Below are 25,776 nucleotides of genomic sequence, written 5' to 3' on the forward strand. Positions count from 1 at the left end.
CCTGAAGTTTTATGGAAAGAGGGCAGCCATGCCACAAACAGGCAGCTCGCTCTGGCATGCACATGCGGCTGCTCGAAAATAAGATCCCACGCAATATCCAAGTGCAGGGTCACCTGGACAAAGGCGGTAATGTATCTAACAACCATTGGCAAAGGCACTAGGTTTTTCCTTTGATATCAGGAGTTGATGAATTGGTTTTGCCAATGTTTATATTTTTGGGGGTGAGGGGAAAGTTTTATATAGCGTGAACTAGACCCTAACGTATCAGAGCACTTAAAATGAGTACCAGTTGTGTTACAGACTGACACATTCATTTTTTGTTAAGCACTGGGAGATTAAGTGATTTGCCCAGAATCACAGGGTGTGATGGTCTCCAGCTTCAAGGTCGATCGTCCAAGTAGTTAGGCCACGTCCTCTCCACAATTGATGGCTGCCACGGATACGCACTCACTGTAACATTTTTTTCCTATACCATATGAAAATCCTTACAAGATGGCTACTGGGAATGATTGTGCATTTTAATGAGGGACTATCAACTTCTTGAAGGGAGGTTTGTGGCATTTCCGCTTGGATCATTTATGCTTGGCTCATTAATGATTCTTAGGAGACTTCTGCCCACCATATCTGATGCAATTGGAAAGTGCTGTGACCACCTTAGTTCTATTGGCTGTGTTGCTGAGACGTTTGCAGCAGGTGACTCAGGTATAGGGAACAGTGTCATTGAGTTGGATAATGAGGTCTCATCTCAATCACCGGCACATTTGCTCATGGGGGGGGGGGGTACTTCCTTGCTCACAGTAGGTTCTATGACAATAACTGAGAGGAGTTTTTTTAACAAGAAGAAGAACGTTTGAAAGGTGTAGGACCCTTGACACATTTCTAACAGTATTAATGTAAGAATGATGGCTGTGTGTAGTACTCAATTTGTTATAGTAAATATAAGTATAGTAGCACATGGTTTTTCTTAGAAGCCTATCACTGGGGTTGCTAAATACAGAGCTTTCTGAATACCAAGGCTGGGTAGTCCTGATTCCACCTGATTTCTTTTTCTTCCACCACCTACACTGCCAGTAGCTTTGTTTCTCGGCTGCAGGTTCTTTTTCATCCCTGCTTCTTTCCCTCTTTCTCAGCTATCCTATATTTCACTTCCTCGTTTCTCAATTTTCTGCCTTTCTTTCTCTTGCTCTGGGTCGAAGTCTGATGATGAAGATGTCTCTGTCCCTAAAAATGCATGCTGAGGTCTGCCACCTGCAACCATTTCCAGAAATTTGGCACTGGTAAGTTCCTGAGGTATGTCACAGTTCTAGGCTGCATGGCACGGTAGTGTGTTTATAGGGAACAGTGGCTAATCCACTAGTAATGTTCAAATGAAAATATGAGGGATGGAAAGGCCCATTCCTTTTGCTTCCAGCCATTTTGTTTCTCAAGCTGCTTGAGTGGTGGTGAAGGGGCACCTCTTATGTGTGGCTGGTAAATGGAATTGACGGGGCGTCTGCTAACTGAATGTGTCACCTTAGATCATAAAATAGTTCTCCAGATCCTAAGTTTAAACTGTTGGCACTGGTAGGATGCTGCCGAACCATTTGTCCTCATTTCTGGCCAACCACTCCCACCAAACAAAATAATCCTTCTTGTCTGAAATTACATATATCCTTCTGTCAGCGAACCTCTTCAATCTACTCGCTACAATACTGGTCAGCATCATCAATGCTGAACAGCATTCTAGTAATACGGCAGGGATCTGCCTGAATATATAGGTGTGGTCGGGGTCCCATCAGAAAGTACAGACTGCCTTATACACATTTAGAAGTGTATGCATTGAACTGTCTGGGGACAATGGCTTCCTCACTAATACACTTTGAAGCCCCTCAGGCAGGTGGCACTCCTACTGTAGCTCTGGTCGTGGCTAAATTATACATGAGGGGGCTTATGCCCTAGTCCACATCTTTAACATATTTTATTGTCAAGGAGTCGATGCAGAGAAAATCTCTCTTGTTTCCTTCATAATAGCCCAAAGAAAGGGTGACTCCTCCTGTTATGTGCCCGGGCTAGGCCCATGTAGCTGCTCATTTCGTACATTGTCCTATTTTTCACATTAAATATTTATGCCGTGACCTTTTTCACTTATTTGTGTGCACAACAATATTGGATTAGTTTCCTGGAAACTACTTTGTTTACACATCTAGTTTCGCACAACATTATCACAATGCCTCGAACAACAAGGCCCTTCTACGCACTATGTACAAATGTTGTTTCTATCTTCGTCTACAGGGCAACAAGGCTATCTACATATTTATAACATTGCTAATCTATACGCACATCACAAGGCTGCTTTCTATTATAAATAAAGAGCATCCCATATGATCAGCAGAGGAGGCACTTCAGCTGACACCAAGGGTCCCTGCATGCTGAGACTTCACCACACAGTGGTCTGACATCTCGTGAGGGGTGTCCGGTTCGTGACCAAGACGGGGTCCTTCATTCTCTCCCGCCAGGTAATGGGGTTGGATCGTCCCTTGGGGGGATTCTTGACTTCACACCTACACACACTCTAGGTACACTCAGAGTAGGGTTTGCATAGTAGGAGCACACCTGATTACTGGCTTGTCTATATGCTTGCATATACACACACTGTTTTAGCACCATGGTAGAACTGAATCTACTATTTACACTTTTGGTGCTTGTAATCACTTTCATCTTCTTCTGTTTACTAATTATCGCAGCACATATATTTTACCCAAGAATAACATTGGTTCATTAAATATATTGAAAAGGTACCACTGTGTATTCTCTGTATATTTCTCTGAGCACAAGTAAGCATGAGTGACTGAGCAAAAGGTTCTGATCTGCTTTCATGATCCCTGAGGGGACAGGGATGTCATGTTCAGTGGTTGCCAGAAACCATTCGCTCCCTGGTAGAGTTCGGGGAACTTGTGGTGGCACTGTGAGCTAGCTGGTCTCTAGGCCAACATATCCTGCGGGGGTCCTCAGAATCTGTCTAGTCACCTCACCCAAAGTTTATGTTGTCCAACAAACGTGCAGGTCTTATGGATTAGTGGGAACTGCACAACACTCTCATCATGGTCACCGTGTACTTCACGTACATGTTAAAGGTGTCAGATGTCTCTTTAAGAGGGTCCTATTTAAAATAAAAGAGCCGCAAAGGCACAACAACCCTCCTTGACAATTTGGATAGTGTTTGATTGAAGTTGAAGAGAGGTCACCGTTTTTGAGTTCCAAGGGATGGTTTGGACTTTTGAGGTGCCAATTCTGTAATTGGGCCAATGTGCAGGATTCAAACAAAGGTAATTGCATTTGTCAGTTCTACAATAGAGCAAAAATGTAGTATAAGTAATGATCAAGATGATGTTTGCCATGGCATGGTCAAGGTGTGGAAGATGGTGGTGTGACTTAAGAAGCTTTGCCGGGCTGCCACTCTTCTCCTGCACCTACTGTTAAAACCAGGTCCTAGCCGGCATTGATTGTGATTCTGGTGGGCATGTGGGGGAAGGCTGCTCCCTGGCCTGGACCAAGGCAGTGAGAGCCTGTGGCAGCAGGAGATGCAGCAGCCAATTGGTGAGGCCTGCTGCAGCGCCTATGAGGCTGAGAGGAGCAGTGGGGACCGCACGGTGTTCCTGGGTGGGACCGGGCTGCCACAGCAGGCACCTGAGGCCTTCTACCTCCCCGAAGAAGAGGTGGAAGTCGCAGATGAAAAACTGCAGGTAGGGCACTGCCCTGTCCCATGTGCCAGCAGGGAGACTTCCTTCCCTTGGCCAGTCCTCACCCCACGAGGAGCCTAGACGCCAAGGACCTTACCCACATGGAGAACTTCACTGCTGCAGTCCGGACTTCTCGAGGCCGGGTGGCTTCTTGTGCTGCTTCGGTGAGACCAGCAGGCAAGAGCGCTGCCCGCCTGGGGTCAGCACTACAGTGGGGGTCCTACCCTCAAACTGTACCATGCAGGACACCGCGGTGGAGGAATAGCGACAGACAAGAGGTGAGGTGAGACATTGTGCTGCCGACCATGCAATTGGAAAGCTCTGATCGATTAGGCTGACGCTGCTTGCTGCGCCCTGCCTGAATGTGAAGGAGTGGATGATGGAGGGGGCCAGGCAGAAAGTAGGGGACAAATCGGTTAACCTAATGGTGGCCACTGCACTCAGCGCAGACCAAGTCACACAGATCCTGGCAGCAGTGAACTCCTCCAGCAAGTCTCTGGACACCAAGATAGACGAGGTTGCATTGGAGTTGGAAATGCATTGGGAGGCTCAAAAGAAGCTGTGAAAACGATCTTCAAAAACAAGTGTACAAACTATCAGACCATATCAGAATCCTTAATGGCAGGGCTGAGGACACTGTAGACAAGGTCCGCTGCAGCAATATCTGCGTGGTGGGCTCGCCTTATCGCGTGTTGCATCAGGATATGCTCACTTACTTGGAAGGGAGTTTGAAGAAGACAGTGACGTTCCACGGTCAGCCCACCTTCTTCTCGTTGGAGAGGGTGCACTGGATAGCGACGAGGGCACCGCTGCTGGGGGCTACGCCTCGTCCAGGGATGACCAAGCTGCTACACTTTCAGGACAGAGACATTATCCTGCGTGTGGCTTGGCAGGCTGGACACTATGAGGTAGACAACAGCAAGGCCTTATTTTCCCGGAGTGCACTTTGGCTGTGCAGAGTCACAAGGCTTTGTTTATGAGCATGAAGGGAAGACTCCATGAAATGGGCCTGAATTACACCCTGATGTTCCCGGTCAGTGTTTGAGTCACACACGAGGGGAGGTTCCTTCTTTTCATGGACCTAACAGAAGCATGGAACTGGGAGAAGACGCCCATGTCTTCTTCGCAGCCGGGAACCTCCCAAGAATGGCCATAGTGCTCCAGGGGCTTGTGCAGATGGTGAATGTTAGAAATTGGATTACTATTTGACTGGGGTATGCGCCCTGGTCAAGTAGCAAACTCAATCCTAGTCACTGTAAGGGAGAGGCAAACCCTAAATGAACCTGTGCTCACCCTCTGGTAGCTTGGCACAGAGCAGTCAGGCTTAATTTAGAGGCAATGTGTAAAGTATTTGTGCAACACTTCAAACAGTAAAACAGTGAAAATACCACATAAAAAGACCCCACACCAGGGTAGGAAAATAGAGCACAATGTAATATATAAAACAAGATGAAAATGACAAAAATCCAATCAGTAGAACCGGAGTTATGAATTTTTAAAGAATAAACTACAAAATAGCACCTAGAAATAGAAAGTGCCAACCGTGGCTATCTGGTGACACTAGACCGGGTCAAAGTCAAAAGTTCAGGCTGACTGCGATGGAGCGCAGGTCAGATACAGATACAGATTAGTCCCGGTGAAGTTTTACCTCTTCAAATTTTGTGCCTAGAGTTCCGTTCGTGGGGAAGAAATTTGCCGGGCGCAAGGAGAACATTGCTGGCGATGGTTGGCAGGGCATGAAGAGAAGGCCAGGCATTGTGGACGGTCGGGCTGGAGCCTCCCGTTGATGATTCATGTGGGCGGACGATGCTTGCTGTGCAAAGAGAGGAACTTGTGGTGACTTGCACTTATTTCCGGTGCGAGCAGCACAGTTCTGGTGTGAACGGGCCAGTTTGCTGTCACAAAGAGCCCAAAGCCAAGGTCCATAGTGACGCCCTTGGGGTTAGGAACTCGCTGAAGACATGTCTAGGAACTGTGGGGATCCTGTTGTGTCCCTGAGGCTCGGAGCAGGAGGCCAGCAGACTAGCCATTTGAGTTACTCTGGGCTCCTGGGTTCAAGATGTGTTCCAGGTCCAGTTCTCCCTCTCCAGGCATGAGAGCAGAAGGCATCAGGTCAGCATAGCAAGGCAGCTGCTCCTTCATAGTGTCAGTCCAGTGGAGTGGCAGTCCTTTCAGCAGCACAGCAGCCCTTCTTCCGGGCAGAGTATCCACAGGTCCAGAAGTGTACTAAAGTGGTGGTGTCTGAGTTCCAGTACTTATACCCAGCGATGCTTTTGAAGTGGGAGAGACTTTAAAGACATGCCTTTGAAGTCCCCAGGTGCCCTCCTTTCCTGCTCTGGCTCCAGACTAACTACAGGGGGGTATGCAGTCCTTTGTGTATGGACAGGACACAACCGATTCAGGTGCAATTGAAGCTATGCCTAGCTCCTTCCTCCCATTCTGCCAGAGATGGACCCTTGAGACTCCCTAGTTCCCATTGTGTGTGGCTGTCTAGGAGGGTGTCTCCTTGAATTCCAATGTGGTGCAGTCTGTTAATAAGGGTGTGGTGGGATACAGTGTCGAATGCTACTGAGAGGTCGAGGAAGATCAGGGTCACCGTTTCTCCTCAGTCAAGGAGGGCTTTGATTTCATCGGTAATGGCGATCAGAGCAGTTTGAGTGCTGTGGTTGGTGCGGAATCCTGACTGGGAGATGTCCAGTAGATTGTTGTTCTCCAGGTGTTATGTGAGTTGGTGGTTGATGACTTTTTCAAGGACTTTGGTGGAAAGGGGAGCCGAGAGATGGGACAGTAGTTCTTGAGTTTCCAGGGGTTAGCAGACGGTTTCTTGAGAAAGGGTTTGACTTCTGCTTGTTTCCATTCTTTGGGAAAAGTGGCCGTGTTGATGGACGCATTGAAGATGGTGGTGAGTTGGTTGCTGGTCGACTTGCTCCCTAGCTTGAAAATGTGGTGGGGACAGGGTGGTCCTGAATTGCCAAGTTCATGATTTCAGTGGTGTTTTTTGTGGTTAGCATGTTCCAGGTGTTCAGTATGTAGTCGAGGTACACATCTGTGGGAGCAATGAGGCTGAGGATGTTGGTGGCGGTGGGTTGGGTTCTGAAATTTTTGTAGATGGTGGAGATCTTGTCGTGGAAGAAATCCGCCAGGGTGTCGCAGAGTTCCTGAGAAGGGGTGATGATGTTTTCGGTGGTTGAGGGGTTTGAGAACGCTCTGACGATGTTGAATAGTTCTTTACTATGGGTCGAACTGGCTTCAATGTGGTTGGTGAGGGCACTCCTTTTCATCTTTTTCAAGAGTTGGTTGTATTGGTTGGGGGACGATTTGAAAGAGGCTAGTTTTGTGGTCTCCTTGCTGGTTGGCCACTTCCTTTTCAAGACGCTTGCACTTGCTTTCAGTAGTTTTCAGTTTTGAGGTATACCAGCTGGCCAGTTTGGGGATCTCTTGGGCTTTGTGATCTTGCTGTGGGCGACACTGTCAGCGTAATCAATGATCCAGGTGGAGAGGTTCTTGACAGCCTGTACTAGATTGGTTGAGGTGCCTGGGGGATCGGTTTGAGTGATGGACGCCACAAGATATACATCAACTTGGTCAACTCTTGGCTGCCGACAAATGTTGAAATTTGAGGGGCTTACATAGAGAATATAGAGCACCAATGTAAAGATTTTTTCAATATCTCAGGTTACGGCTTTGGATACTCTTCAAAAGGGAGTCTTTCATTAGCATATTTCCGGGGAAAAATAGTTCCTATGACCTGAACCGCAAACAGCGGGTGGTGAATAGATATTGCACATTAGAGCCATCAGAAGAGTAGACTATTGATGATGATGATGGTACAGAACTAGAAACAGGCAGGCATAATTCTTACTTGAGAAGAACTTCACTTACAATGTATAAAACTGTATACTTTACTGAGTGGGCGAATGTAAGATGGTCTCTTAATTAGTCAACATTTCATCTGTATTATACCCCAGTGAATACGATGCCTGAAGGCCAACCCCTCCTGTAACAAGATGCCAAATGTCAATAGACAGGTGAAAACACAGGATGTTGATTATCCTAGTCTGACTGATTCTTTGGGCAAAATAACAGATATTTTGCAATGGGCAAGGGGAGAAAGGGTCGTTATTAAAGCTAAAACTGTGCTACTTAGATTCCTTCTAATTCCACGCTAGTCTGGAAATGGCAGGACTATCTCTTATTCTTTAGCGTGTTTGCTCTAATAAGTAAAAGATAGAAGCAGAGTTATTCACCTCTTTTTTTAAAAAAAAATATACAACAATCGTGGAACACAGTTGAATTGGAGAGAAGCTAATATAGAAGAATGAGCTTAGGGGCAAGGATGGAACAAATATGGTGCGAATACCTAGCTCACATTTTGAGTTGACGAATCAGAATGGACAGAGGAGGGATAGAATTAGAAAATTAGCGATTGTCGGAAACAGAATTGTTCAAAAACTAGTCAGATCATGTGACAATAGCAGAATCCTACTAGATACAGTTCATAAAACAGAGGTCGACACTGAACATTAATTAACAAGCATTTTATTTTTATGTCTTTGTATTTGATTTTTTTTCTCTTTAAAAGTTGACATTTTCTCTTTCTTTTTTTTTGGCAAGCTGTAATCAATATAAATGTACTTGTATGAATCAGAACTTTAGGCCCGATTACGATATCGTATGGATCAACACTGACAGGCCGTTGGTGGCAGTCTGCCCGACATCCAGGGCCGTGGCCCGACTGCCGGATATCGAGGCCGGCGGTCAGATGGCTGTGGGTGGTGTAAAGACCGCCACTTCCGACAGGATCATAGATCCTGTTGGGGTGGCGGTCGGACAGGTAATCCCTGAATGGCAGCAGTGCCTGTGCAGGCACCAACATCAGGAATACAATGTACCTTTCCTTCTGTCTTTTCATGGGGATCCGACTGCCTTGAAAAGGCAGACGTAAAGCAACTTTGGGGTCACCTAGCAGGGCCCCCACACCCCAGGCCTCCGCTACATCCATGGTGTCTGGGGATCCGACTGCCTTGAAAAGGCAGACGTAAAGCAACTTTGGGGTCACCTAGCAGGGCCCCCATACCCCAGGCCTCCGCTACATCCATGGTGTCTGGCACACGGTGCAGGGATGTTTCTAAACATGCCTTCTTGAATTAAGTCTTATGCTGCAGCCCTTTTTCGGGCCACAGCGCAAGCCTCGATGCAAAAAGGCATGTTTCTGAACTGTCCATATTGCAGTCGGATCATAATTCGGTGGTTGGGACCGCTGTCTACTTGTCGGGCGGTCCCAATCCCAAAACGATGGCGGTCGGACACTCATCCGACCTCCATCGTAATCATCACCTTAGTACTGGAATTGTTACTTAATTAACCATTTATTTGTTATTACATTATGCAATGCTTATAAAAGTGAGCACCAAAATCAACAGTACACCTACCAAAATCATAACATGGAAGAGAAAATGCTTCTTTGTAGGTGGTCTGCATGTATGGATTTGCCCTTTTGTTGTATGCTGGACTATTGACGGACCTCTGAAGTGTCAAAAGATCAAAGTCATGCCGGTAATTGATTTTTGGCTGTTGATATTCAAGTGATGGTTGAAACCTGAAACCGAATATAAGGCACAAGTGATGATGTAAGTAGGTACTGAAAACCATTCACTATAATAGTACATTTTTACCAAACTAAAACTGAAAATCTGAATTCGCCAAGAAATCACATGAGATGTTCTTCCCCAGATACATGGACAAATACCCTATTGTGATTTGAAAGAAGTCAGATTTCACGTTTCTGCTATTTTTAAACATAACATTCCAGAATGAGTATTCTAGGCACTGAGCTGATCCACAAAGCTAAAGATTTACTTATTAAACTATGAAAACTCAGTCTGTTCCAGGTGAACAGTGAAAATATATGGTTCAATTTTAACTTGGTCTTTTGATCACTTGTTATCCTACACTTTCAGCAGAGGCATCCAACAGGAGATCGTTCCACCAATTGTATTTCTACTAGCAAAAATAATTCTTTGCCTTGCTTGCACTGGTTGGATGGGCCGTGATCCTGTTTTTCAAAAAAGTTGTATTTTGGAAGAGTATGAAGTGTAGCTTCATCAGTGTCTGATGTTCTAGAGATAGGGAGAACCTCTCATAGCCTCCAGGTGCCTCTGAGAAGTCTCAATGAGATTGATACCCTGGAGAGAATTAAAACAATGAAGAGAGATTTTAGGCACACAGAAACTGGGAAGTCTACGGGAAAGAGGTGGTTAGGAATCAACTGTAATGTATAAATGTGTGGAGCAGAATGTCGGAGATGTTATTAGCACTAAACAAAGAGGGGTCTAAAGAGGATCATAGGCACAGTAACCATTCATCGTATCAGGGCGCATGAGTATTACCTTGAAATTCTTGGTTATAGGCAGAGAGGGGTACACAACCACTGTGTACATGAGAGGCGAGATGTCAACTGGAGGATTTTGTCCTCCTCAGCTTTCATGGCCAGAACGATATTGACAGATGGAAATGGTTGGCTGCAGATAAATTATAGTGCAGTAAAGGATTACCATGAAATGCAGGATTCTATATGTATGTATTGGTAGGGCAGAAGGTGCTGTATGAATGATAGCTCTAGAGGTGCACCAGCTATATTGTACTCGGCTTGATCATGTGCTGTCATGGATGGTACATGCATACATGAAAGGGAAATTTAGACTTTCAACCTTTGGAAGGTGCGTGTGACTCATGACTGGCTCATTTACTGTCACACAATTAAATTGAAGTCAGTAGAGACTCCTGCAATGAAACATGTGCATGTGTCACCTGGTGTGGGTCAGAATATCAAGTATAAAAATTAAGGAGCGGTCCATGCAGGTAAGAGCGGTGAGGCTGGGTTGGGGGGGGGGGGGGAATTCAACAGATGACCTCGAGGGAAAACAAAATAAATAATTACATTTCCCTTGTTGTCGTCTGTCGAAATCCTCCCCACCCGAGCCCCACCACCACGACTGTAAAAATGTTGTGCCCAAAAAATAATTTACCCAGAATATCACTTTTAAAAACATATATGAAATTAAGAATATAAAGGTAAGTATGGACTTACTATAAAACAATATATCATCAAGGGACAAATCTGTGGAATTAAGAATAGTAAATCTATACTAATCTATACATATTTACCTTTACAATAAGGGACCTATATTTTTGTAGCTCTTTAAAACTCTATTTTCTGACCTGTAACCTCAGCTTAAAGCCTGACAGTAAAAACAAAAACAAAGCACCACAGTTTACCGAATCTCTCCTTCCAATTGTTGGGCCACATGTACACGCCCAAGCTCCCCGGGATAGGTTCCCCGGGCATCTGTCCCTTGACGATGAGCCGCGCTGAAAAACACATCACAACATATATGTTTAAGCAACCATTTTTACAATGTATTTATATGACGGTATACTTGCTCTCAACTCGTCATATTATTGTTTAATCCTCACATGCTGCTGATTAACCACCACTAAGCACTTTGATAGATAGCTACACAGAACAAGCATTGGCATAGCCAATAGGTCTCGCTTTTGGGACCTTATAATTGTTTAGTTATGCAACTATTACATGGTTAAACACTTATAAGGTCCCAAACGCGAGACCTATTGGCTATGCCAATGCTTGTCATCACTTGGAATAGGGTAGTCAACTATTTCTCGTAGAAGGCTGGGTCCAAGCTAGATAGGTAGGAGAGCCACAAAACACTTTTTACCTAAAGTCAAACACAATAGAACTTGTTTACACAATCAGTAATCTACCTGGAAAGAAGGCATGGGCCCGGACTTCCGGGACTTACATTTGACCAGTTGAGCTGGATTGTCAATACGTTTTTCGGATGTTCGTTAAATGTACAAAATGTTGACATAATTCGGGCATAATGGTTATTGTTGATCTGATGTCTCCTTGGTTATACGGTTTTGTCGGTTTGGTGACTCGTTATCCTATTTTCTATCTGGCAAGAGTTATTTCATGATACATAATTACAGGAGTATGTGCCACAATCCGAGGGGCTACTGGTGGCGCCAGAATAGTGTGGGTTTTGTGCTGGGGTCTCCTGCATATCTTGGAAGAGTGAGGCGCAGCAGTCAAACCCCGAGAGGACCAGGGCTTGTCTCTCCGGATGGAGACAGTCTGGTCTTGAGCTCACTCAACTACTTTTCAGAGTTACACGAGTTCCTGTCACTTCCATCTCGTGATCTACAGATCAGGAGTGAGAGTCAAAGATGGCAAGAGGTGATGATCATTGTAGGTTAGCAGATAATCACGATCCCGAAAATGTATCTGAATAAATAACATGTAATGTAAGAGTCAGAGGCTATAAGGTGTTATGCTGTTTAGAATCTGCCTTTGTCCTAGCAACAAGGACATTTGCGGAAATATGGCTCCCCCGTGTGGCCATGTGTTTTATTGGCACACGAAAGCTGCCTACAATTTCATTTACATAAATGATGCAAATTTCCCACAGGCCTAGAAGAAAGTTGATGTAAAATGTCACTGTGCCTCTAACCTCTGAGTACTGACACGTGACGGCAGTGCTCGGTTCAGATCACAGACCCAAAGTAGGATGCAGCTGGGGCCCTTTGGCCCCATGACGCATGCGTACAATGGTGTCGCATGTTCTGAACAGTACATCCAGCCTTTCTGCTTCCACGGAATGCGCACGTGCAAGGGCCAAACATCTGCATTCCGAATTTGCACGTCTAATAAGGCTGACTTCATCGGCATGGAGACTGTTTTCTTAGTCACCATTCCATTCTTTGGTTCCTGTTCAGCTCTGAGGCTTTGCACCCAGAGCGCGGCCAGTGGCTTTCCAAAATGTCAACCTCTCCATGAGATGCTTTGCATATCCATCACTATGAAAGAATCTAGCAGCGCTACCTGCTTCTGATGTGATGAAGGGAATGCTAATATTATAAACTGCTTTTCTATAAAGTTTTCACTAGCACATATTTATTGTCTTATACTGTCGTAAATAGCAGGAGTTATTGTTACTAAGATCAACGGGACAGATTTTATTGACCTCAAATGGATGAAAGGCTGGGCCAGCAATGCTGGGATTGCAATGCTGTGATTTAAATCGCTGCTACTTACCTACTTCAGGAGGATTATCTAATCTGATTATTTTCGTAATTTACATTGCAGGAGCCTTCAGCTTAATGCCAAATGCAGCCCCAGAGATCGCAGTCTTCAGGCCAAAAGCATCTATGAAAGTACTGCAATCACATAACAAGCAGGAAGTGGGATAAGGGAGGGGGTAGGGGAAAGAGGCCCTCAGGCTGGCATATGGTGAGCACTTTCGCAGCCGCTTTGATGTTCTCAGTGGCCGCGCGGCTCACTGGGAACATCAAAGCGGCCGCGAAATGATCACGCAGGCTGCCAAATGGTGCGCGCGCCCGGCGCACAGGCACTGTATTTGGAGGCCTGAAAAGCACTAGTTTGCACTTTCAAATCCCCCATTTACAAAAGCTCTCGCGAGAGCAGCGCTAAAGCGCTGGCTCAGGCGAGACCTAAAAATGGGACCATGGAGAGAGTAAATCAGAAACAGCAAAAAAGATGTATCACCAAGCAGCATGTAGGTAAACCCAGATAGAGTTAGCAAACAGCTTGCTGAAAAAAATGCTAATTTTCAGTGTCTTTCTAAAGTGACTATCATTTTCCTCTATGTGGAATACATCTAATAACAGATCAAGTCAAAGCAGGGTGGCAGACGAGTTAACATTGCCAGGTTTAACCACATTTGTACAGAAGCATATACAAAAATCCCAGGATCATTTAGGGAGCCATTCATGTGTGAGAAACATTCCTTCTCAGGTGCTGCACGAGTGAAGAATCGCAAGCGATAATTATTCCTCATTAAGTTAAATTGGCCTTAGGTAAAAAGGGGATTTCATGGTCGCAAAGCATGGCTTTTGCAAAATCACAGGCTTTGTGATTGCAAAATCCTAAGTCAGAATGTGCGAGAATTACTCTGGGAATCAGAAATTTCTTTCCGACTCACAAAGTGTACATTGGGATTTGGAAGGAAGACGTGCCGCCATGAAAGGGGTGCCTCCCTCTTCCTTTCGATTCGAAATGCCAGGAACCAGTTGCGTGAATTCTGCACCATACATTGGGCCTGGGCTAAATTTCCGTTCCGCTCGCGGAAATTGCGATAATTTGACATTTTCGCGTTCCGCGGAGAGCGCGAAAATGTCAAAATTTCCGCATTCCGCAGCTTAGCGATAATTTGTTTCTTGCTCGCGCTGTAAAATAATACATTCTCGCGCGCGCGCGATCGCCTTTCCTGAATCTCCGCGTTCGCCGACAAGTTTTCCCGATCCGGTCGCGTTCTCCACGAGATGTTGGATTGTTGGTAGCCATTTGCGCTGTCTCGCGACAGTTCGTGCCCGCAGTAATGTCATTGGTAGCGCGATCACGTCTTTCTTCTCGCGATCATAAATCACGAGAAGAGTGAAAACAAGATGGCCGCGCCCGCGAGCAACCGCATGGGTAAGTTGGCGAGCCGTGACCACGCAGAAAATACCGCGAACGGGCGGGAAAAAAACGTCCGCATCTTCGTGATATTTCCGCGTGTTTGCTGGAGATTTTTAACATTTTCGCAATAATTTGCGAAAGTCACTTTCGCAAATTCCGCCCACCCCTACCATACATGCAGGACAGGTCAACTACTATATAGGGGAGGCCGCGAACAGTTCACAGCTCGTTTATTATCCCATTGGTCTGTACTCGGCCTCTGGGGGCGTACGATGTGGCTGCAAGCCACATACAGGCCGGATGTCACTTTATAGCCCTCCTCAAGTTAGTTTACGAATCATGAATAATCATGGTTGTCAGGGCTTGCACTTCCTAGCCTCCACACATATTCTTTGAGGACTAGACTACGAGCCGGGTTGGGTCTCAGGTTGTATGGCTGTATTCGCCCCTGGCTAGCTCCTTGCGTGCAGCCCCTGCCATCGTCCAATCACCCCTTGGAGTATCACACTCCCTCTGGTCAGATTGCCCTGTCAGGCTGTCCTCTGTCTAAGGGATGCGTCCTATGGGAACGCCTTCATGCTGCTGGTCTGGGTTGTACGAGACCCCCTCCTAGCGTCCTTCAGGCTGTTTCGTCGGGTCTCCCGGTTCAGCACTCTCAGCGACCTGCACCTCTTAAACCAGGACATGTTTCGGATCATGCTTTCTCCCTGTCGGGCAGTGGTGACGATGGTACCCTGGATCTTGGCGACTTGCCAGGGCTTGTTGTTAAATGGGATCTTTGATGCAGACCACATTCCTGATATGGAGGGTCAGGTCTACGGCTCCACAGTCCCTGCTGGCCTGATCACTGGTGGCCCTTCCCATTCCTTTGTATCAGCTTGGTGCCCATGATGGGCGGTCACCATTGAAAACTAGAGGGGATGCTATCTCGTGGGGCAGCCTTATTATTACAAGATTCAATGGGACACATCCTGTGGTGCAGTGTGGCGTTTGCCTGTAGGCCTTCAGAAACTGATGGGGGCATTCTTTAAGGTCATCTCATTGGTCAATCCCTATCCTTAGTGCTTTCTTTAGGGTGCACATAAACCTTTCCGCTTATCCGTTCGCTTGCGGCATAGCTGCTGAGGCCGAACACCATACATGCAAGAACTCACACGGACAGGTCAACTACTATCTGGGATTGGCCACATCCCGTTTATTTGTTCTCTTGGGCAGTCTCCGGCCGCCAGGGTGTGTGCGATATGGCTGTAAGCCTTTTAGAGGCCAGATAGCACTCTAAAAATTTGTGGACCATTCATCAGGCACTGACCTGTAATAGCAGGCAGTACCGATTTGCAAAGTGGAGGCTCCCTGTGCCAAGCCCGGGCTTCGGAGGTTGGGAGGGAGAGAGCAGAGATGTCCTCTTGCAACATAACATTTATTTTTTCTGAATGTAGCCTTTTCCTTAAGGGAGAGTGACTGCACTCAGATGGCATTTTTCCAATCCCGAGGCCTTCTGCCCCCTGCAGGCCTCCATTCCTCCATTCACACAGACTCTAGGAATGACTGAAGAAGTCTCTGTGAGTACTACCAAAAAGGGCGTTTTGTGCTGCAGTTTGTTTTGTACATCAGTTGCAGCTCAAAATGCATTTGGGCCGCGGAGGTGTTGGTGTGCAAAAAACATAGATTGAGTTGCAGTCCCAACTTCGCACACTGGCCTGAAGTAACGGAAAAATGCTAAACCACAGGATGAATTAAAACCTAGACACCTTATGGGCACAGTATCGTCTCCTATGAGTCAAGGAACACCAACCTTCTTTAACACTAGGCAAAGCAGCTTTAGGCAAGGCCAGAATGGAAGCCAAAAACAGCCTTGGGAAAAATGTTCAAACCAGCCCTGCTCCTTCCCTCCTCGGTCTCTTATCTATCTCTCCTTTCTCTTTTCTTTCCCTCTTTCCTGAAGCCTCCTGTTCATGCTGTACTTACCTGGGGAAGTTCGAGAAGGGGGCAGTGGCCCTCTACCCTAAAATATAGCCTCCAAAGACTCCAGTCCACCAGGGAAATGGCCACTAGAGAGAAACAAGCAGTCCGGACCTGGCTTCAAGGTCAGCATACCCGTACCTTGCTGTTTCTCTGACTTCCATGTACATAATGACAACAATGAGGAGTACAAGGGTGTCAGGTCATCCACAAAAGACCTCTTCTGTGTCTGAGCAGTATCTTGCTCCACATTCACTCTGTGGTTTAGCACTTTGTGTCCATTTTTGGTGCATTATACATTTGTAAACTGCACTTAGGTGAACCTCTTACACATACCTACTTGTAGTAGTGTAGAAAACGTTTGTTTGGCCAAAGTACCGAAAGGATAGCTACTTATACTACGTTAACAAAGAGCAGAACTGTAGGACCTCAATTATAGCACACAGAAACTTTTCTTCTATCTTTCACCTTTAACAGGTCAGTGATTACCCTACAGTTTTTTTTATAGAAACACGAAATAAATACGAAATAAATACTACTTGAATTGCAGTATGGCTGAACCCCAGACGTTGAATCATTGACATAATACAGGGATAAAGTGAGATAATGTATGTTATCTATATAAGCTTTGCACACACCTTACCAAAGTCAGTGCTCCTAAAGCAGTTATGGTGTTGTTGTACAAGCTCATAACACATTAGTAGCTATAAAGTGTATTCCTACCCAATAACATGGATTTTTCAGTTGAGATGTTTTCCACCTAAAAGATGTTTTTCTCATTTCCCCACTTAGAAATGAAACTAGTTTTGCTGCATATTGCCACTTGATTTAATTTACTTCTCTGGTTCATTAGCTGGCTATATGCAGCACTCTAGCAATTAGAAGAGTTTTAAACCTGCAAGAACTTGTGTCTTTGTAAAGTACAGTATTTAACAAAGTTTGACAAAGCAGTGAGGTTTGGGCTGTATTTTTAGCTATAAGCCAGACCTATTAAATGCCCTGAATTTGTATTTTCAGGACCAGGGCAGTTACTATGCGGACTGAATCTGATCAGCGACTGAGCTGCTGAATGTGGGTGGTAGGGTTACCAATCAATCAATCAATCAATCAGGACATTTGTAAAACGCACTAGTTACCCGCGAGGGTCTCAAGGCGCTGGGGGGGGGATGCTGCTACTTATCGAATAGCCAGGTCTTGAGGAGTCTTCTGAAGGTTAGCAGGTCCTTGATCTGCCGTAGGAGGATGGGGAGGGTGATCCAGGTATTGGCGACGAGGTGGGAGAATGATCTGCCGCCGGAGGTCGCTCTTCAGATGCGGGGGACTGTGGCGAGGGCGAGGTCGGCGGAGCGGAGCTGGCAGTTGGGGGTGTAGAAGCTGAGTCGTATGTTGAGGTATACTGGTCTGGTATCGTGGAGTGCCTTGTGTGCGTGGGTGAGGAGCTTGAAGGTGATCCTCTTGTTGACGGGGAGCCAGTGCAGGTTCTGGTGGGGTGTGATGTGGCTGCGGTGAGGGGTGTCGAGAATCAGGCGAGCAGAGACGTTTTGAATGCGTTGGAGTCGTTTCAGGAGTTTGGCCGAGGCTCCTGCGTAGAGGGCATTTCCGCAGTCCAACCTACTGCTGACGAGGGCCTGGGTGACCGTTCTTCTTGTTCCGGTGGGGATCCACCTGTAGATCTTGCAGAGCATGTGTAGGGTGTTGAAGCAGGAGGACGAGACGGCGTTGACCTGCTTTGTCATTGAGAGAGTAGAGTTGAGGATGAACCCTAGGTTGCGTGCGTGGTCGGTGGGTGTTGGAGCTGTTCCCAGTGCGGTCGGCCACCAGGAGTCATCCTAGGCCGAGGGGGTGGAGCTGAGGATGAGGACTTCTGTCTTGTCCGAGTTTAGCTTCAGTCGGCTGTTCTTCATCCACTCCGCGACGGCGTTCATTTCTTTGTGGAGGTTGGTTTTGGCGGTGAGGGGGTCCTTGGTGAGAGAGAGGATCAGCTGGGTGTCGTCGGCGTAGGCGATGATGTTGAGGTCATGCAGTCGGGCGACGTGGGTGAGCGGTGCCATGCACATGTTGAACAATGTTGGCTGAGGGATGAGCCCTGGGGTACGCCGCAGATGATCTCGGTGGCTTCGGAGCGGAAAGGGGGGAGGCGGATGCTCTGGGTTCCGCCGGAGAGGAAGGAGGTGGTCCAGTCAAGAGCCTTGTCTTGGATCCCAGCGTTGTGGAGGCGTGTGCATAGGGTGCGGGGGTAGACAGTGTCGAAGGCGGCTGACAGGTCCAGGAGGACGAGGGCCGCGGTTTCTCCGTTGTCCAGCAGGGCCCTGATGTCATCGGTGGCGGCGATGAGTGCAGTTTCGGTGCTGTGGTTGCTGCGGAACCTGGATTGGGATGGGTCCAGGATGCTGTTCTCCCCAAGGTAGCGGGTCAGTTGTCTGTTGACGGTCTTCTCGATGACCTTCGCCGGAAACGGGAGCAGGGAGATGGGCCGGAAGTTCTTGAGGTCCTTGGGGTCAGCCTTGGGTTTCTTGAGTAAGGCGTTGATCTCGCTGTGCTTCCAGCTCTCCTGGAAGTTCACTGTCTCGAAGGAGATGTTGATGGCTTTCCGGAGATGTGGTGCAATGGTGGTGCTGGCTTTGTTGAAGATGTGGTATGGGCATGGGTCTGACGGAGATCCGAAGTGGATGGTGTTCATGATTTTGATGGTGTCGTCGTCGTTTATGTCGGTCCAGGTGAGCAGGGGCCGGTGCGGATGGTGGCCGTGGGGATGGAGGACCAAGGGTCTTCCACTGATAGACACAATTAAAGAAATTGCCCTTTGGCATCTTTAGTGATTCATTTGTTTTGTTGTGAAGTGACCCAACATTTTTGCAGTCCAAAAAAATATCAGCTAAGGTTGCTTTTTTACAAAATAGATGTATGAGATAAAGAATAAATTAATGTGACTAAAATGTTATGTCTGTACTTTTAAGGTGTACAATAGTCCTTCACGGAGGTTCAATTGGGTTTTGGACAAAGTATAAAATAAAAAATATTGTGATACATAAATATTTGGTAAAGACTATCATGATGTCAAAAATATCTTGGACAGGAATATCGAAGATCAGAATATCGTTTTAAGTTTTGTTTTTAATATTGTTGTAAAAACTATTGTTTTAAAACATATTGTTGAAAGTTATGTTATTTTTATGGGTTAATTTATCAGTGTTTTTTTTGTGTTTTCCTTTAGTTGTATGTTAATTTTTGTGTTAGTATGTTTTGTAAATTTTTAGTAATTTAAAAAGTTTAAATTTTATTTAATATATTCAAAAATATTTATTTTGATCAAGGGATGAATCAATTTTTAAAATGGTAATTTTTAATCTGTTTATTAATATTACAATTTTAGTTTTCATGTAATTTATCTTTAACATTTTTATAAGAAATGTACAATTGTGTGTATGTAATCTTGGAGATTTAAAAAAAAAATAATTGTCATTTTTGGAATAAGAATTTAATGTTGAAAATTGTCTATGCTTTTTATGTTAAAAAAATTGTAGTTTTGATATACATATTTACTAATTTTAAAATGTATATTTAACATTTATATCTATTTTTTACAACTATAATCACAAGAAATACATAATTGTATACATAATATAAATATATTTATGTGTGTAATCGAAAATGATTACATGTTATATATGTACAATAAATAATACATGGTATTTTCAATACAGAATTTTAAAATAATGTCTGTAACTTTGTCATTTGTTTGCCTACTGTTAATGTGTGACGTTATGTTGTACTTATAAAAGTTTTAAATTGTTTATTAATAATATTGACTAATATGTATAATTATTTAATATGAACCATTACAAGTAATAATTTCTTCTGATAATTTGTACTGTTAATTATATTACAAATATTTATTAGGTAAGAGTGGGTTATAAGTTATTTCAGTTTTTACTGTTGGGATAGTTAAATATAGCCCTTTTAGTGTTCAACACCTTCCTTAAAATGGTTTTAATTGAAGTGAGAATATTACATGTAAACCTTTGCACATCCAACACCTTCCCAGAAATAGTTAATAGTGGAGTGAGAATAGTAAATATAAATCCTTTATTGTTCAATGTCATCCCAAAATGGTTGAGACTGGAGTGATAATAGTAAATGTAAGGGGTAGGGCTGCACGGAAAAAGAAGCGAGGAGGCTGAATGTGCTTCTTAATGGAGGAATCTTTAAAATAATGTCTGTAACTTTGTCATTTGTTTGCCTACTGTTAATGTGTGACGTTATGTTGTACTTATAAAAGTTTTACATTGTTTATTAATAATATTGACTAATATGTATAATTATCTAATGTGAACCATTACAAGTAATAATTTCTTCTTATAATTTGTACTGTTAATTATATTACAAATATTTATTAGGTAAGAGTGGGTTATAAGTTATTTCAGTTTTTACTGTTGGGATAGTTAAATATAGCCCTTTTAGTGTTCAACACCTTCCTTAAAATGGTTTTAATTGAAGTGAGAATATTACATGTAAACCTTTGCACATCCAACACCTTCCCAGAAATAGTTAATAGTGGAGTGAGAATAGTAAATATAAACCCTTTATTGTTCAATGTCATCCCAAAATGGTTGAGACTGGAGTGATAATAGTAAATGTAATGGGTAGGGCTGCACGGAAAAAGAAGCGAGGAGGCTGAATGTGCTTCTTAATGGTGGAATCTTTTATTATCTTTATAACATGAGATTTATAACAATGCTTCTCTTTCATTAATTGGTTGCTCTTGTGTGGCTTTCTGTACCTTCTTCTTTGCTATCTTCTTTTTCAGCGCATCCACTTCTGCCAAGAGGGTGCCACTCAGAGGCTCAAAATGAAAAAACAGTGGTACGAGCAGTGGCGGCTCCCCCATTGGGGCGTGGCGGCGTTGCCCAACTGCTTTCTCGCAGTGCGAGAAGCAGAAATATAAAATGGTGAAACTACCATTTTATGTTTCTACTTCTCGCACTGCGAGAATGCAGAAGTGCCTGGTTGTGGGAGGGAGGGTGGGCGGTCCCGCTTGAGGGCAGCGTGGGAGTGGCTTCCCCACTGTTGTGGAACCTGACTGCTTTGGTCGGCCTGGGGCTGACCAAAGCAGTCATGCGCATCAAGGGCCTCTGATTAGGCTCCAGGGTGGGGCGCTGAGCGCCTGCACGGCACCAATCACTACGCTGCCATTGCAGCGTTGTGATTGGCGGAGGGGAGGGAGCTCTGCCTGTGGGTGCCTTTCCTCCTGATGAGAGCTGCTGCAGGAAAATGCGTGGGACGGCGGGAGTCGGGACCCGGCCGTGGAACGGTGAGTTACTTTTATATTTCATTTAATGTATTTAGTTTGCATTTGTGCTGACTTCACAGCTATGCACAAAGGAACTTTTCGTACCCCACGTCGTTGCTGGTTATCATGCGAGTGAGGCAGTTAGAGGTGCGTACCTCAGGCACCCATAAAACGCCATTAAAAACAAATGCACTACTTTTGAATGGGCATTGGGTAGGCCAGGGGGCTCCACTGCCCCCTTGTAGAACCTGCCTTGCGGGATAAAGCTGACATAGGACAAACTTCCAGTCTCGGGGGGTCGCGAGCAGCATGTGTCATTAGTTATACCCACGCAGCAAATCAATTGTTTCAGTGCCCTTATGAACCTCTCACGCGCGCCTGGGTTTGTGTCGAATTCAGACTGCGCACCTGGAATTGTTTCACCTCAGCTCTCCTTCTGATAGTAGGGGGTCGAATTGTTTTTTCTCATGCCCAATTTTCACAGAATGTCGTTATCCTTGGGCTGCTACACAAACGATCCTCCCGACCTCCTTCAGCAGTCCATGTTACAGCTTCCTCACAGCTCAAAACCTCAGAGAATTCTCCTTTCAAATGTCGTCTCCGTTTTATAGGAAATCTTTTTGTTCAAATGATGCATATGCTTTTCTTCAGCGGTGACATTGTTACCTCGATCAAGAAAGATGTCAATGTAGGTGTTCTGCTTCTGAGGGGTTGTTTGTAAATGCTGAATGGGAGTTGGTTAATCAGGAAGCAGTTTTTCAAATTCTAGACTTTATTTAGTTTGTTGACTTGATAAGACATTTATTTCACCTAAGCCGCAAATCGAGGGTGTTTAAATGATAAGGCCTTCCTCAACCTGTTAACTGTAGTTCACTCGGAAACCTCAGTGCAAATGACAGTGCCATGGGCAGAGCTGTTATACATCTGTGGGGAGGAGTGGGTGCCTAATCTTTATACATCTATGGGGTTGGAGAGGGAGGAGTGGGTGACTAATCTTTATACATCTGTGGGGTTGGAGAGGGAGAAGTGGGTGCCTAATCTTTGTACATCTGTGGGGTTGGAGAGGGAGGAGTGGGTGCCTAATCTTTGTACACCTGTGGGGTTGGAGAGGGAGGAGTGGGTGCCTAATATTTCTACATCTGTGGGGTTGGTTAGGGAGGAGTGGGTGCCTAATCTTTGTACATCTGCGGGGTTGGAGAGTGAGGAGTGAGTGCCTAATATTTGTATATCTGCGGGGTTGGAGAGGGAGGAGTGGGTGCCTAATATTTGTACATCTGTGGGGTTGGAGAGGGAGGAGTGGGTGCCTAATCTTTGTACATCTGCGGGGTTGTAGAGGGAGGAGTGGGTGCCTAATCTTTGTACATCTGCGGGATTGGAGAGGGAGGAGTGGGTGCATAAACTTTACACATCTGCGGGGTTGGAGAGGGAGGAGTGGGTGCCTAATCTTTATACATCTGCGGGGTTGGAGAGGGAGGAGTGGGTGCCTAATCTTTATACCTCTGTAGGGAATTCCTAGCAGTAGAGCTTTTGATAGTCCAGTCTCATCCGTACAGTAGATTGAATTAATATCTTAACATCTGCACCGGGGAAAGTTTTGATAATTCTATTTGTAATTTCTACTCCTAATGTCTTTATTCCAACTTGACTTTATGTGTAAATTCATTTAAATGTCTTATTATTTGAATTTCTCAAATGTGCTTTAAAATGCACCATTTTTGTCCACTTTCTTCAAAATTTTCTCAGGGTAATGAACCCCCCCCCCCCCGAACCTCCCGGTAGGTTGTTCTGGCTCGCTCGCTATGCTTGCTCGCCACAGTGCAATACGACAATTATTTTACGCCTCACCACTTTCAAATGTCACCAGTCGCCACTGGGTACGAGTACTTTCTTCAATACTTACAAAATTAGAAGTTGCCACAACACCCGATAGTTGGTGATTTTGTGGTCAGAATAACTCACTCTTAGTGAATAGGTGTGCATGCAATTTTGTCTGCCCTTAGTGTTTTTCTTCCCCTGGATCGCTGGCTAGGTTCACCTTTATCCACCTAGAGGAGGGTGAACACTTACACCTATTGGCTACTTTCCTCTCCCACCCTTCCCTCTTACTAGGGATCTCGAAGAAGTAAAGGAATCTGCAACCTAGGATATGTTCTGCTTCCCTAGAGTGGGGACTCCTTCAACTCGAAGAGTCCTTTAATAAAAAAAATAATGACAACAGAGAGGGCGAGGTAAGAGAACACAATACCAGCACCCAGCTGTGTGTACCTGCCCGTGTACCCATACCACCCTGACTGCCCTTAAAGCTGTCCCGCCCTTTCCCGCGTTCATGTGAAAGCATCTGTCGCAACTCTCCCGAGTTGCGGCTGCTCGTCAGCTACCTCCATGGGGGTCCACCACTCTTTACTCCACAAGTCTGGAGCCTCGTCAGAGTCAGCGTTGTCCTGCACCCATTTGGTGAGATCTGCTGGCGTTCCACTCACAGGTCCTTAGTTTCTCCCTGCACGCTCTTCTTCTTTCTGATGGTTCCGTCCCCTTCCTGCTGTGACTCACTTTTCTCAGTCCTTCCAGTTCAGGGATTGGTTGGTAGGGATTTGCTATCCTCCCCTCTGCTGGAGACAATGGTAGTCCCTTTTTAGGTCTCGCCTGACCCAGCGCATGCGCTGGTCTGGCGAGACTTATTGAGAGGGCTCCAAAAAGTGCTACCAGGCCAGCCTAGAGCTACAGTGCATGTGCGCGGGCGCGCGCGCCGCGCTTTACCGCGATTACTTTCACTTTCGCGCCCACACGGCCGCTTTGATGTTTGATCGTGATCGCGATCACTTTCACTTTCACGGCCGCACGGCCGCTTTGCATAGCCAATAGGTCTCGCTTTTGGGACCTTATAAGTATTTAGTTATGCAACTGTTGCATGGCTCAACACTTATATTGTCACAAAGGCGAGGCCTATTGGCTATGCCAATGCTTGTTAGTTTTGGGTTATTTTATTTATCCTAGTTCTTTTCACAGATCAGGTGAGGGAGATGGGAAGAGGACGAGGAAGGCATCAGAGGAACGTAGGGTAGGTAGTGGGGATCAGGTGAGTCGGGAAGCATCTCCTCACGGTAACCCCTCTAGTGTCTAACATATTTCTCAAAATGGTTTAAAGTGTTGTGGTAATATTGTAAATGTAACCATTTACAGTCCAACACCTTCCAGAAAATGGTTTAGGGCCTTGTTATGACTTTGTTATGACTTTGGCGGTGTGGGAACTGCGCCGCCATGTTGCCGCCTCACTCCCTTACCACCAAAGCCAAAACAGACCGCCTGCCAGATTATGACTTTTTATGTCGCTGGCGGGCAGTTCTTTGGCGTTTCCATAGTGGTGCCTTTAATTTAGGCACCTCAATGGGAACATCAAAGCATGTTCCTGCAGGGACCGAAATTACAATGTTGTGCATTTCATTCTATGCAGGAACATGAGGATGCATTTAGACGGGGCACACCATGTGCCCCCCTGCATGCCTGCCATGGCGCAGATGCCTTTGTTTCCCCTCTGCCACACTTTTCAAATGCTTAGCGGGGCTGCAGTATTTGTACACATAAGAAAACAGTTTATTTGTTTTATTTAAATACTATTTTAGTAACTTTTTTACTATTATCTAAAACATGTATATCATTTTTTAGCAGAGTTGTAGATTCCTAATTTTTTTAAAACATTTTTAAGTGTGGTGCATTTATTTTTTTATACATATATACACTCGTTTCACATTCATTTTTGCTAACAATTTTGAAATATGTTTTAAGTATATCTTAAATAATACTACATTGTTTTTATAGTATTAATTATTTTATATGTTACATAAATATATCATAGTTTCATAAAAATTGTTTTTTTGATAATCAACTTTATTGCATTTATGATACAACAATACATCGATAGCAAATCATACATATGATCGGAGTGAATTACAATCAAAGCACGCTGTCTGCGACTCAAAGAGCACCGGTGAAGTAAATATAACTCGGACCTCTCAAGCCGGCAGCAAGTTAAACCATTTGCCCCAAATTTTGCCAAAATTTTAGGACACCCTCGGGTCTTGAAGAGGGGTTCTTTCTGGGCTCCACACCAGTCCACCCCACGCCTCCACTGTCTCACAGTCGGAGGTTTTTTCTTATAACTTTTATTGACATGTTTTTACATTTTCTAAACATTTGTACATTATTTTAAAACATTTAAAACATATTTTATATTTAAATCCACATGTTTTCTATGGTGAGATAGTGTCTTTTGTAGTCTATTTGTGTAATTTTTCATAATCTTTTCTAGA

At 45.0% G+C, this 25,776-nt stretch overlaps 1 protein-coding gene across 2 annotated transcripts in view; it reads right to left on the minus strand.

The window, feature by feature from the left end:
• Positions 1-25,776, minus strand: part of SPMIP3 (sperm microtubule inner protein 3) — a 56,178-nt gene that overhangs the window by 15,844 nt on the left and 14,558 nt on the right. For both annotated transcript variants that reach the window (XM_085609266.1, XM_085609267.1), the window contains 2 exons: positions 10,998-11,090; positions 9,152-9,318 (listed from right to left, as the gene is read on the minus strand). In XM_085609266.1, coding sequence (XP_085465392.1) covers positions 9,152-9,318; positions 10,998-11,090 — 260 coding nt within the window. The remainder of the gene's footprint in view (positions 1-9,151; positions 9,319-10,997; positions 11,091-25,776) is intronic.

Source organism: Triturus cristatus, chromosome 6 (assembly GCF_964204655.1).
Source record: "Triturus cristatus chromosome 6, aTriCri1.1, whole genome shotgun sequence".
Taxonomy (NCBI): Eukaryota; Metazoa; Chordata; class Amphibia; order Caudata; family Salamandridae; genus Triturus; species Triturus cristatus.